This window comes from Oncorhynchus keta, chromosome 6 (assembly GCF_023373465.1).
Source record: "Oncorhynchus keta strain PuntledgeMale-10-30-2019 chromosome 6, Oket_V2, whole genome shotgun sequence".
In the NCBI taxonomy this organism is placed as follows: Eukaryota; Metazoa; Chordata; class Actinopteri; order Salmoniformes; family Salmonidae; genus Oncorhynchus; species Oncorhynchus keta.
In genome coordinates, this window is record NC_068426.1 from 15,006,813 (window position 1) to 15,020,548 (window position 13,736).

Here is a 13,736-nt window from a genome sequence, read left to right on the forward strand (position 1 = left end):
TGCCAATTTCAACACGGTCACCCAAACCAATCTGGCTAACTCCTCTCATCAAGTCTGCTCCTCTACAATGACCGACATGTTGCTTTCCCATGAGGATGAATAAAACCTAATCGAGCTCTCACCGCAAAAAAAGGCCGGATTACAGCATATTACACTATACAACGTTTTTGACTGAAACTGATATCACACCTATCAAAGCTTGCCAGATACCCCGGTACCACCTGGAATTCGCGGCCACGTAAATTCGAACTGAAGTTTTTCTAGTGTAGACGTGTCAACGGACCATAGACTAAAACAGATTGAAACGGATCTTTTGTTTGACGTGGAAAATCAGACATATATTTCAAGGAAAACACAAGATAAATAAAACAATTATTGATGTTCCTAAAACAAAGGGTCTTTAGCCAAAGCCTTCGAAGAAAAGGTGCTTTCACCGAAGAAATCTTCAGTCCAGGTAAATGTAGGCTGTGCACTTTTTTTATCAGAGGTAAACCAGATGCAATTTTACACAATGTAGGCTACTGAAGCAGTCATAGGCGTTATGAGATGTAATTCTCTGGGAACAAGTTTAAACTGCAGAAGTGGTCAAAAATATTGACTACATTGTTTATTGGTATGCGATATCCCATTCATTTAGAATATTGGATTGAAACATGAAACATATTTACTTAATAAATGTTTAATACATTTGCATTAGTTTGTTCAGCCTTTCACGTTAAACTGTGACTATAGCCTACAGTTATCTTAAGTTAATTTAATGAGAAGACAATATTGAAATCAATATTTAGACTGCTTCTGCAGTTTTAACTTAAATTCACCCTCTATCGAAGAGCTGGGCTATATTTGAAGTAGAATGCCAGAAGACAAAGCCAACACTGGCAGTCACTCCAACAAAGTACATTCTATCTCACTGTACGACTGACGTGTTTGGGGACTGGGGTTTAGTTGGCCCAGATAGGTCTTCCCTAAGGAAATCACGGCCTTGTTTCTAAAAGCGACATATTAGAGGAAATTAATTTTATTGTAAAACTTGTTAAAATCAAAAGGTATTTTAATTGATTCCATTAATTGACTCCCCATGTCACTTCATGAGGCAGATGATGGTATAATATTCCTAGTTGGTAATACTAGTAAAATGTGTGTGTGCGCGTGCACTTGCAATCGATTTGAGCGCAAGTAGTGGAGATCTTTCAGACAACTTAACCTTGATGTCTTCATTGTGATAAAGAACTGTCTGTTGGGGGTCAAGACAAAGAGATTTTTAAATTATATACATTAACTAGACCATCTAAGAGAGTACTCAGAGTCCAATAATATTTCCAAGGTCTTTCTCTCCCTGCTAGTTAATTGATTGATTATTGACACCCATATATACCCCTCATCTGGTGCCCCAGTCAGTCCTTGAATCAGTCCTGCACTCCTTGATGGCCGGATTTGAGAAAGGTGACGCCCCAACCGTACTTACCGCTAGAGCAGCAAGCTAGCTTTACGTATGCAGTTCATTCGGGAAGTATTCCGACCCCTTCACTTTTTAAAAAAGTATCCCTTATCAATCTAAACACAATACCCCATAATGACAAAGTGAAAACAGGTAGAGACATTTTTGCACATGTATTACAAATAAAAAACAGAAATACCTTATTTACATAAGTATTCAGACCCTTCGCTATGAGACTCGAAATTGAGCTCAGGTGCATCCTGTTTCCATTGATCATCCTTGAGATGTTTCTACAACCTGATTGGAGTCTGTGGTAAATGCAATCAATTGGACATGATTTGGAAAGGTACACACCTGTCTATGTAAGGTCCCACAGTTGACAGTGGATGTCAGAGCAAAAACCAAGCCATGGGGTTGATGGAATTGTCCGTAAGAGCTCGAAGAGACAGGATTGTGTTGAGGCACAGATCTTCGGAAGGGTACCAAAACATTTCTGCAGCATTGAAGGTCCCTAACAACACAGTGGCCTCCATCACTCTTAAATGGAAGAAGTTTTGAACCACCAAGACTGAGCAATTGGTGGAGAAGGTCAGGGAGGTGACCAAGAACCCGATGGTCACTCTGACAGAGCTCCAGAGTTCCTCTGTGAAAATAGGAGAACCTTCTCTGCAGCACTCCGCCAATCATGACCTCAGACTGTGGCGAAGGTTCCCCTTCCAACAGGACAACGACCCTAAGCACGCAGCCATGACAATGCAGGCATGGCTTTGGGACAAGGCTCTGAATGTCCTTGGGTGACAAAGCCAGAGCCCGGACATGAACCCGATTGAACATCTCTCTGGAGAGACCTGAAAATACCTGTGCAGCGACACTCCCCATCCAACCTGACAGAGGTACGGAAATTTTCCATTGAAGTTTTTTTTATAATACATTTTCTAACATTTCTAAAAAAAACTGTTTTTGCTTTGTCATTATGGGGTATTGTGTGTAGACTGATGAGGAGAAGAAACAATTTAATCGATTTTAGAATAAGGCTGTAACGTAACAAAATTCATGGGGTCAAGGGGTCTGAATACTTTCCGAATGCACTGTGGGAGGCAACAGTTGACTTCAGGCCTTGGCAGAGGTCATATTACCATGTAAGTTTAAGATGTTCAAATCAAAGTTTGTGTCACGTGCACTGCTTACAACAGGTGTAGGTAGACATTACAGTGAATTTCTTACTTACATGCTCTAACCAATAGTGCAAAAAAGGTATTAGGTGAACAATAGGTAAGTAAAATAAAACAACAGTAAAAAGACAGGCTGTATACAGTAGCGAGGCTACATACAGACACCAGTTAGTCAGGCTGATTGCGGTAGTATGTACATGTAGGAACGGTTAAAGTGACTACATTTACATTTACATTTAAGTCATTTAGCAGACGCTCTTATCCAGAGCGACTTACAAATTGGTGCATTCACCTTATGACATCCAGTGGAACAGCCACTTTACAATAGTGCATCTAAATCCTTTTAGGGGGGGGGGGTGAGAAGGATTACTTATCCTATCCTAGGTATTCCTTAAAGAGGTGGGGTTTCAGGTGTCTCCGGAAGGTGGTGCCCTGCAAAATGACCTCCAGCAGGCCACAAATGCGCATGTGTCTGCTCAAAAGTTCAGAAACAGACTCCATGAGGGTGGTATGAGGGCCCGACGTCCACAGGTGGGGGTTGTGCTTACAGCCCAACACCGTGCAGGACGTTTGGTATTTGCCAGAGAACACCAAGAATTCGCCACTGGCGCCCTGTGCTCTTCACAGATGAAAGCAGGTTCACACTGAGCACGTGACAGACGTAACAGAGTTTGGAGACGCCGTGGAGAACGTGCTGCTGCCTGCAACATCCTCCAGCATGACCGGTTTGGCGGTGGGTCAGTCATGGTGTGGGGTGGCATTTCTTTGGGGGGCCGCACAGCCCTCCATGTGCTCGCCAGAGGTAGCCTGACTGGCATTAGGTACCGAGATGAGATCCTCAGACCTCTTGTGAGACCATATGCTGGTGTGGTTGGCCCTGGGTTCCTCCTAATGCAAGACAATGCTAGACCTCATGTGGCTGGAGTGTGTCAGCAGTTCCTGCAAGAGAAAGGCATTGATGCTATGGACTGGCCCGCCCATTCCCCAGACCTGAATCCAATTGAGCACATCTGGGACATCATGTCTCGCTCCATCCACCAACGCCACATTGCACCACAGACTGTCCAGGAGTTGGTGGATGCTTTAGTCCAGGTCTAGGAGGAGATCCCTCAGAAGACCATCCGCCACCTCATCAGGAGCATGCCCAGGCGTTGTAGGGAGGTCATACAGGCACGTGGAGGCCACACACACTACTGAGCCTGATTTTGACTTGTTTTAAGGACATTACAAAGTTGGCTCAGCCTGTAGTGTGGTTTTCCACTTTAATTTAGAGTGTGACTCTAAATCCAGACCTCCATGGGCTGATAAATTTGATTTCCATTGATAATTTTTGTGTGATTTTGTTGTCAGCACATTCAACTATGTAAAGAAAAAAGTATTTGTTCAGAATATTTCGTTCATTCAGTGTTATTTTAGTGTTCCATTTATTTTTTTGAGCAGTGTATATACTGAACAAAAATTTAAATGCAACATGCAACCAATTTCCATGATTTAACAGAGTTACAGTTCATATAAGGAAATCAGTCAATTGAATTAAATTCAATAGACCCTAATCTATGGATTTCACATGACTGGGCATAGGCCCACCCACTGGGGAGCCAGGCCCTGCCAATCAGAATGAGTTTTCCCCCCACAAAAGGCTTTATTACAGACAGAAATACTCATCAGTTTCATCAGCTGTTGGATGGCTGGTCTCAGACGATCCTGCAGATGATGAAGCGGGATGTGGAGGTCCCGGGCTGGTGTGGTTATACGTGGTCTGAGGTTGTGAGGCCAGTTGGACATACTGCCAAATTCTCTAAAATTATGTTGGAGGCAGTTTATGGTAGAGGAATTAACATTAAATTCTCTAGCAACATCTCTGGTGGACATTTCTGCAGTCAGCATGCCAATTGCACGCTCCCTCAAACCTTTAGACCTCTGTGGCATTTTGTTGTGTGACAAAACTGCACATTTTAGGGTGGCCTTTTATTGTCCCCAGCACAAGGTGCAGCTGTGTAATGATCATGCTATTTAATCAGGTTCTTGATATGCAACACCTGTCAGGTGAATGGATTATCTTGGGAAAGGAGAAATGTTCACTGACACGGATGTAAACACATTTGTGCACATCAATTGAGAGAAATAAGCTTTTTTTGTGCATATGGACAAATTCTGTGATATTTTATTTCAGTTCATAAAACATGGCACAACACTTTACATGTTGTGTTTATATTTTAGTTAATTATAGTTATCATGTGGTTTGACTGTGTCTCTCTACTGTTGCTGTTCTTTTGCACAGGACCTTCAAGTGGATCTGTGAACAGCCAGAATGAAATGGGAGAAGTTTAAGCCTCCAGAGCCAGATGATGCCATGTGCTGTTTTGAATGTGATTTGGACCCACATGGATGCTTCTGTGACTGTGACGACCTGGATGAAGCTTGCAGCAGGTGAGGTGGGTGGAATGGGAAGGAGGATCATGGCAAGACTCAGCAGTCCAAGTTCACGTCTTACCAGTGTTTGACTTGGACTGAAATATTTGCCAGTATTCATTTTTGGTGCTGGTACTGTTTATATTTAGGTTCATGATCTCTACAATACTTTTGAGCTAATATTCTATAAAAGGAACAGGAGCTCTTGCAGTAGAACATTTGAGGTGCCAGTATTCAGCTCCGGTGAGCTCCTACCCAAGTTAAGTACTTGGTCTAACCCCCTGTCCTCTCTGTGTTTCCTCTCTGTTGTCCCTGCCCTCATGTATTTTCCAGGTGGCTGAAGGGTGAGCCTCAGAAACCTGACTGTGCGTTGCCTGTGTTTGGTGCAGTGATGGACCGGCTGAGGTTGAGACTGTTATCAGGGGACAGGCGGGTGGAGATCTCCATGGTCCCAGCTTTAGTGCTGCTTCCCATGCTACTGCGGCTGGCAGCCCTGCACTTCCTGCTGGGCCTGGTCATTCTGACAGCCCTGCCTGGCCTGGTGCTGTGGTACTACTACGCCACACACCGGAAGAAGGGCCGCACCCTCTTTTTCCTCAGCCTGGCGCTCTTCTCCCTAGCCTACATGTACTTCCTCTTCATCACAGAGATCCTACCTCGTGGGGACGTAACTCATCTGCAGCTGGTGACCGTGACAACGGGTGTGGTTCTTACTCTTATCTCTCTTGTGCGCACCAAGAGGGGGCCAGGCTTCGTGCAGCCTTCCCTGGCTGACACACACAGCACCAGCACCAATCATTGCCAACTGCCTGACAAAGACTCTGCCTCTCAGAATGGAGTGGACCAGTCGGTGTTGCCTGCCCCCCCAGCCAGACCAGTGGGACAGCAGACACAGTCCCTGACAGCGAAGGGGGACAGGTGTCCTCTGTGCAAAGTGGTGCGTCCCCCTCGGGCGGGACATTGCCGGATCTGTGGAGGCTGTGTCCAGCGCCTGGACCACCACTGTATCTGGTGAGTTTCATTAAACACCTTTGTCTGATGTGGAGGATCAGTAATTTAGTACACCATTATTTGTTCAACAACAGGCTGACAGAAATACCTTTCTGCAACACTCAGATAACCACAACGTTATCACGTCTGACTCTACTTCCCTGCTATATACACATGTGTAACAGTATAACTTTAGACCGTCCCCTCGCCCATACCCGGGCGCGAACCAGGGACCCTCTGCACACATCAACAACTGACACCCACGAAGCATCGTTACCCATCGCTCCACAAAAGCCACGGCCTTTCCAGAGCAAGGGGAACTACTACTTCAAGGTCTCAGAGCAAGTGACATCACCGATTGAAACGCTATTTAGCGCAAACACCGCTAACTAGCTAGCCATTTCACATCCGTTACAGATGCAATATTTTAATCTCTCAGAATCCCCACAATTATATTCGCTCAACACTTCTCTTCAACACAAAATCATGATCTCACTAAGTGTCGTACTTTCAGGCCAAGAAGACGTCACCAAAGCAAACCAGGCTGTACAGACATGTGTAGGGCCAACAGGGGTTCACCCTTCAGCAGGGTGAGGCGGCCTCAAACCAGGACAATCTGTTATCTATGGCATTTAGATAGACGCACCAACACAACCAGACACATTTAGAACACGTAGTCACATTCTCTCACATTCATGCTAATTGTACTCTCACATGCAAACACAGCAGAAGTTGGTCATTTGAACTGAGGGTGTGTGTCTGTGTGTGTCTGTGTCTCTGTTGTATTGTGCATCACTGCTGAGGCAGGATTAACAGCTGTGTGGGCCAGGCTAATCATCGCAGCTTCCTGCTTACCCTGCTCCTCTTTCTGTTGACCTCTCTGCATGGGGTCAGTCTGGTGCTGCGCAGCGTGTGTCCCCAACAGAACCTGCTTACCGCCCTACTCTACTGCCCTGGTGTCTACAGTCAGTACAGGTACACTACGGTATTTGGTATTTGCTTAAAATATACACACATGAAAACGTATTACAAAATGACAATTGTAATTACATAGTAATTATCTAATAATTACTTTTGGTGTATTTAGGATTCATTGAGACAAGCACCACTATATTGCCTGCTATTTGGCACCAGGTAGTTACCAAATGTTTTGAGTTATTTAAATAAGTACAAGAAGATTTACTTAAAGAATCAGGTAGCTAAAACCAACTGAAATAGAACTGAAAGATAAATCGTCATGCTGATTTCAAAGTGTAACTTTGCTCATGCTGATGTTTTTCCAGCTCAGCCCTGTGCTTCACCTGTGCCTGGTACAGCAGTATTGTCACAGCAGGCCTGCTAAACCTGCTGGTGCTGCAACTTATCAATATCAGCTACAATGTGACAGAACGGGAAGCACAACTTGCACTGCGGAGGAAAAATGGCCAGAATCGTCCGTGTGGCCTCGTTGTCGACACAGGGGTCTACTCGCGTGGCTTCTGCCAGAACTGGGCTGAATTCCTGGCAATGAGAGAGCCTGTCAATAGACCATCCTCCGTCCTCACTGACTTGGTTTAGCCTTGGCTTAACACCATGCCACTGCCTAAGCAGGTCAACATTGCTGGGTTTCAACTGTGTGGCTTTAGGGACTGTGAGCTGCTCTGGATCTCTAGGTATTGCAACACAGAGGTGTTAATTTTGAATTGTTATATACCTCTACATTCCAAACACTCCAGGTAGAGAAAATAACCATGATCATCCAAGTTGTCATGGATCTGAGACACTTAATAATACTAGTAAATATATAAAGGGGTTCTCTGACTAATAGGATACGTTTTAACAAATATCTGTTTGATTTTGCTGTCTCTATCTTTTCCAAAATGATGTAAAGATTCATAACTATGGGAGACTAAATAGCAATAGATTCATAGAAAGACGTGAGTTAGAGAACATGTTTAAGAAACTGTAGACTACTTATTGACAGAATGCACCTGACCATAAGATTTCTTCAAAGGGAGGAAAGATGTACAAGGTCTGCCAGACGTGACATCCTCTCACCCACGCACACGCACGCTCTTTGTAGTTGAAGTGCTATTATTGTTAAGTTTTAATGTACATTACTTATATTTCAACTATCCTTTTACTTATATAAGACTAAGACTCGGCTTCCTTTGTATCTTGTTTGTTTGTCAAGCCAATAAAGCATATCTTATCTAACGGCTAAGAGTGGGAGACAATGTGTATTAGTGGGGCATAAAAAAAACAGTCGACCAGGGCTGCTGTGTTCAAAGGAAGTGGCTAGAAGCTCAGTAGGCCTCATCTGTGTCATCACGGCAACAAACCTACATAATGAGAGTCTGTGTAGAACTGTCACTAGTTCGTTAGTAAGTGTACACAGTGTTTTCTATATTTTAACTGTTTAAAATCCACCTCAACTTGAATTGCAAACGTGGCTACTGTTGAAGATATGCACATGCTTTCTCTCTTACTCACTCGCTCACACACAAACAGACTGATACACACACACACACTGATTGTATTTCCTGATGTGCCTTCTGTGTTTCTTGTTGGACCCTTCTCACTCGCAGGCGTTGAATCTGTCATTTCCTGTCATTTCATAAAGCTCAGAGATGTTCTCCATCCCCCCCAACATTGCTGCATTTCCCATCATGAGTGTCAGTACTAAAGAGTGTCTGCTTGTCCACTACTGGTCCTCAGCACCACTGGTCCTCCTGCTCCTCTGTTCTGGTAAGAGACCCACGTTCCCACTGGAGAGAGACTGTGTTGATAAATGTGTTATTAGACATTAATGTTCTGATAAGGTATAAAGTATAGGTCCTGGCAAATCTATTCTGACTGGTTCTCTCTGTGTACGAATATGCCTACATTTGAGCTAATTAGTATTGGTGATAGTTCTATAATGAATAGAAGAGGACTTGTTGTAAATTAATCATGAATACCACGCAACTAAGACTGTGGAAGATCACAAATGATCATCAACAGGGTCACTGCATAGTACAAACAACATTATGTACAGCAATTAGGAACAAACTATTGTCGAACAGAGCTGAAATGATAGGACAAATTCAATACTCCACTTTAACAAAAAATGTATACTATTTGAGAAAGTATGCCGATCCCTTCATTTTGTTACGTTACAGCCTTATTCTAAAATGTATTCAAATGTTTATTTCCCCTCATCAATCTACATACAATACCCCATAATGACAAGGCAAAAACAGTTTAGACATTTTAGAAAATGTATTAAAAAAAAGGAAAAATCACATTTATATAAGTAATCAGACCCTTTACTCAGTACTTTGTTGAAGCATCTTTGGCATTGATTACAGCCTCAAGTCTTCGTGCGTATGACACGACAAGCTTGGCACACCTGTATTTGGGGAGTTTCTCTGCAGATCCTCTCAAGCTCTGTCAGGTTGAATGGGGAGCGTCACTGCACAGCTATTTTCATGTCTCTCCAGAGATGTTAGATCGTGTTCAAGTCCGGGCTCTGGCAGGAACATTCAGAGACTTCTCCCAAAGCCACTCCTGCGTTATCTTCAAATCAAACTTTATTGGTCACATACACATGTTTAGCAGATGTTATTGTGAGTGTAGCGAAATACTTGTGCTTCTTGTTCCGATTGTGCAGCAATATCTAACAAGTAATATCTAACAATTCCACAACAAACACCTAAAACACACAAATCTCAGTAAAGGAATGGAATAAGAATATATGAATATAAACATATGGATGAGCAATGTCAGAGCGGCATAGACTAAGTGTAACGTGAGCTGTTTGAAGGAGACCAAGGAGCAGCGTAATTTGTGGTCATCATATTTATTTAAATGAGAACCAGCAACAAAACACAGACAGAGCTGTCCAAAAAGAAGATCCCACAACATAGGTGGGAAAAAGGCTACCTAAATATGATTCCCAATCAGAGACAACGATAGACAGCTGCTTCTGATTGGGAACCACACTTGGCCAAACACAAAGAAATACAAGACATAGAATACCCACCCCACATCACACCCTGACCTCACTAAATAGAGAAATAAAATGGCTCTCTAAGGTCAGGGCGTGACACTAAGATGTAATAGATAGTATAGAATATAGTATATACAGTTGAAGTCGGAAGTTTACATACACTTAGGTTGGCGTCATTAAAACTCGTTTACAATCACTCCACAAATTTCTTGTTAACAAACTATAGTTTTGGCAAGTCGGTGAGGACATCTACTTCTTGCATGACACAAGTAATTTTTCCAACAATTGTTTACAGACAGATTATTTCACTTATAATTCACTGTATCACAATTCCAGTGGGTCAGAAGTTTACATACACCAAGTTGACTGTGCCTTTAAACAGATTGGAAAATTCCAGAAAATTATGTCATGGCTTTAGAAGCTTCTGATAGGCTAATTGGCATCATTCGAGTCAATTGGAGGTGTACCTGTGGATGTATTTCAAGGCCTACCTTCAAACTAAGTGCCTCTTTGCTTGACATCATGGGAAAATGAAAAGAAATCAGCCAAGACCACAGAAAAAAATGGCAGACCTCCACAAGTCTGGTTCATCCTTGGGATGAATTTCCAAACGCACCACATTCATCTGTACAAACAATAGTACGCAAGTATAAACACAATGGACCACGCAGCTGTCATACCGCTCAGGAAGGAGACGCGCTCTGTCTCCTGAAGTGCAAATCAATCCCAGAACAACAGCAAATTAGCTTTTTTTTAAAAAAAGTATCTATATCAACAGTAAAACGAGTCCTATATCGACATAACCTGAAAGGTCACTCTGCAAGGAAGAAGCCACTGCTCCTAAACCGCCATTAAAAAAGCCAGACTACGGCTTGCAACTGCACATGGGGACAAATATCATACTTTTTGGAGAAATGTTCTCTGGTCTGATGAAACAAAAATAGAACTGTTTGGCCATAATGACCATTGTTATGTTTGGAGTAAAAATGGAGATGCTTGCAAGCTGAAGAACACCATCCCAACCGTGAAGCATGGGGGTGGAAGCATCATGTTGTGTGGGTGCATTGCTGCAGGGGGGACTGGTGCACTTCACAAAATAGATGGAATCATGAGGGGAAGATGATGTGGATATATTGAATCAACATCTCGAGACCTCAGTCAGGAAGTTAAAGCTTGGTTGCAAATGGGTCTTCCAAATGGACAATGACCCCAAGCATACTTCCAAATTTGTGGCAAAATGGCTTACGGACAACAAAGTCAAGGCATTGGAGGGACCAACACAAAGCCCTGACCTCAATCCCATAGAACATTTATGGGCAGAACTGAAAAAGTGTGTGTGAGCAAGGAGGCCTACAAACCTGACTCAGTTACACCAGCTCTGTCAGGAGGAATGGGCCAAAATTCACCCAACTTATTGTGGGAAGCTTGTGGAAGGCTACCCTAAACGTTTGAACCAAGTTAAACAATTTATAGGCAATGCTAACAAATACTAATTCAGTGTATGTAAACTTCTGACCCACTGGGAATGTGATGAAATAAATAAAAGTTTAAATAAATCATTCTCTCTACTATTATTCTGACATTTCACATTCTTAAAATAAAGTGGTGATCCTAACTGACCTAAGACAGGGAATTTCTACAAGGATTAAATGTCAGGAATTGCGAAAAACTGAGTTTAAATGTATTTGGCTAAGGTGTATGTAAACCTCCGACATCAACTGTAGAAGCTGTTTTTCAGTCTCTAGGTCCCAGCTATGGTGCACTTGTACTGACCTCACCTTCCGGATGGTAGCTGGGTGAACGGGCAGTGGCTCGGTTGGTTGTTGTCCTTGATCTTTTTGGCCTTCCAGTGACATCGGGTGCTGTAGGTGTCTTGGAAGGCAGGTAGTTTGCCCCCGGGGATGCGTTGTGCAGACCCACCACCCTCTGGAGAGCCCTGCGGTTATGGATTTCCAACAGGAAAGTATTTCAGGATTTCTGACAGGATGCTCTCAATTGTGCATCTGTAAAAGTTTGTGAGTGTTTTAGGTGACAAGTCACATTTTTCCAGCTTTCTGAGGTTCAAGAGTCGCTGTTGCACTTTCTTCACCGCACTGTCTGTGTGGGTGGACCTTTTCAGTTTGTCAGTGATATGTACGAACTTAAAACTTTCCACTTTCTCCACTCTTTGCCCATCGATGTGGATATGGGGGTGCTCCCTCTGCTGTTTCCTGAAGTTCACAATCATCTCCTTTGTTTTGTTGAAGTTGAGTGGGAGGTTATTTTCCCGACACCACATTCCGAGTGCCCTCACCACCTCCCTGTAGGCTGTCTCGTTGTTGTTGATAATTAATTAAGCCTACCAACTTGATGATTGAATTGGAGGCGTGCATGGCCACGCAGTCATGGGTGAACAGGGAATACAGGAGGGGGCTGAGCATGCACCCTTGTGGGGCCCCAATGTTGAGTATCAGCGAAGTGGAGATGTTGTTTTCTACCTTCACCACCTGGAGGCAGCCCATCAGGAAGATCAGAACCCAGTTGTACATGGTGGGTTTGAGACCCAGGGCCTCAAGCTTAATGATGAGCTTGGAGTGTACTATGGTGTTGAATGCGGAGCTATAGTCAATGAACAGCATTCTTACATCGGTATTCCTCTCGTCCAGATGGGATAGGATAGTGTGCAGTATGATGCCGATTGCAATGTCTGTGGACCTATTGGGGCGGTAAGCAAATTGAAGCGAGTCTAGGGTGACAGGAAAGGTGAAGGTGATATGATCCTTGACTAGTCTCTCAAAGCACTTCATGATGACAGAAGTGACTGCTACGGGGCAATAGTCATTTAGTTCAGTTACCTTTGCATTTTTGGGTACAGGAACAATGGTGGCCATCTTGAAGCATGTGAGGACAGCAGACTGGGATAGGGATAGATTGAATATGTCCATAAACACACCAGCCAGCTGGTCTGAGCATGCTCTGAGGACACGGCTTGGGATGCCATCTGGGCCGGCAGCCCTGCGAGGTTTAACATGTTTAAATGTCTTACTCACGTTGGACACGGAGAAGGAGAGCCCACAGTCCTTGGTAGCGGTCCGTGACGATGGCACTGTATTATCCTCAAAGTGGGCAAAGAAGGTGTTTAGTCCGTTTGGAAGCAAGACGTCAGTGTCCGCGACGTGGCTGGTTTTCCTTTTGTAGTCTGTGATTGTCTGTAGACCCTGCCACATACATCTTGTGTCTGAGCCGTTGAATTGCGACTGCACTTTGTCTCTATACTGACATTTTGCTTGTTTGATTGCCTTGCAGAGGGAATGACTACTCTGTTTGTATTCTGCCATATTCCCAGTAGACATGGTTAAAAACAGTGGTACTTGCTTTGAGTTTTGCGTGAATGCTGCCATTTATCCATGGTTTCTTGTTAGGATACGTTTTAATAATCACAGTGGGTACTAAATCTCTTATACACTTCCTTATAAACTCGATCCCCGAATCAGCGTATCCATCAATATTATTCTCTGAGGCTACCTGGAACATATCCCAGTCCTCGTGATCAAAATGATCTTGAAACGTGGATTCCGATTGGTCAGACCAGCTTTGAATAGTCCTTAGCACGGGTACTTCCTGTTTGAGTTTCTGCCTATAGGAAGGGAGGAGCAAAATGGAGTTGTGGTCAGATTTGCCGAAATGAGGGTGGGAAGGGCCTTGTATGCATCTTGGAAGTTATAGTATCAATGGTCCAGTGTTTTTCCAGCCGAGTGCTACAGTCGATATGCTG

At 43.5% G+C, this 13,736-nt stretch overlaps 1 protein-coding gene across 1 annotated transcript; it reads left to right on the forward strand.

Moving 5' to 3' along the window:
• On the forward strand, positions 1 to 8,208 carry LOC118385637 (palmitoyltransferase ZDHHC23-A-like). Its single transcript, XM_035772859.1, has 5 exons — positions 1 to 454; positions 4,892 to 5,040; positions 5,356 to 6,033; positions 6,820 to 6,987; positions 7,296 to 8,208. Exons 2-5 carry the CDS (start codon positions 4,922 to 4,924, stop codon positions 7,567 to 7,569), a joined length of 1,239 nt encoding a protein of 412 aa, XP_035628752.1. The 5' UTR covers positions 1 to 454; positions 4,892 to 4,921; the 3' UTR covers positions 7,570 to 8,208.
• The last annotated feature ends 5,528 nt before the right edge of the window (positions 8,209 to 13,736 follow it).

Bases quoted from the DNA above. Each gene is read 5' to 3' on its own strand.
- LOC118385637 (XM_035772859.1), top strand. From the start codon at position 4,922: ATGAAATGGGAGAAGTTTAAGCCTCCAGAGCCAGATGATGCCATGTGC. The intron at 6,034-6,819 runs GTGAGTTTCATT...CTGCTGAGGCAG, and splicing joins CTGGACCACCACTGTATCTG to GATTAACAGCTGTGTGGGCC. The intron at 6,988-7,295 runs GTACACTACGGT...ATGTTTTTCCAG, and splicing joins GGTGTCTACAGTCAGTACAG to CTCAGCCCTGTGCTTCACCT.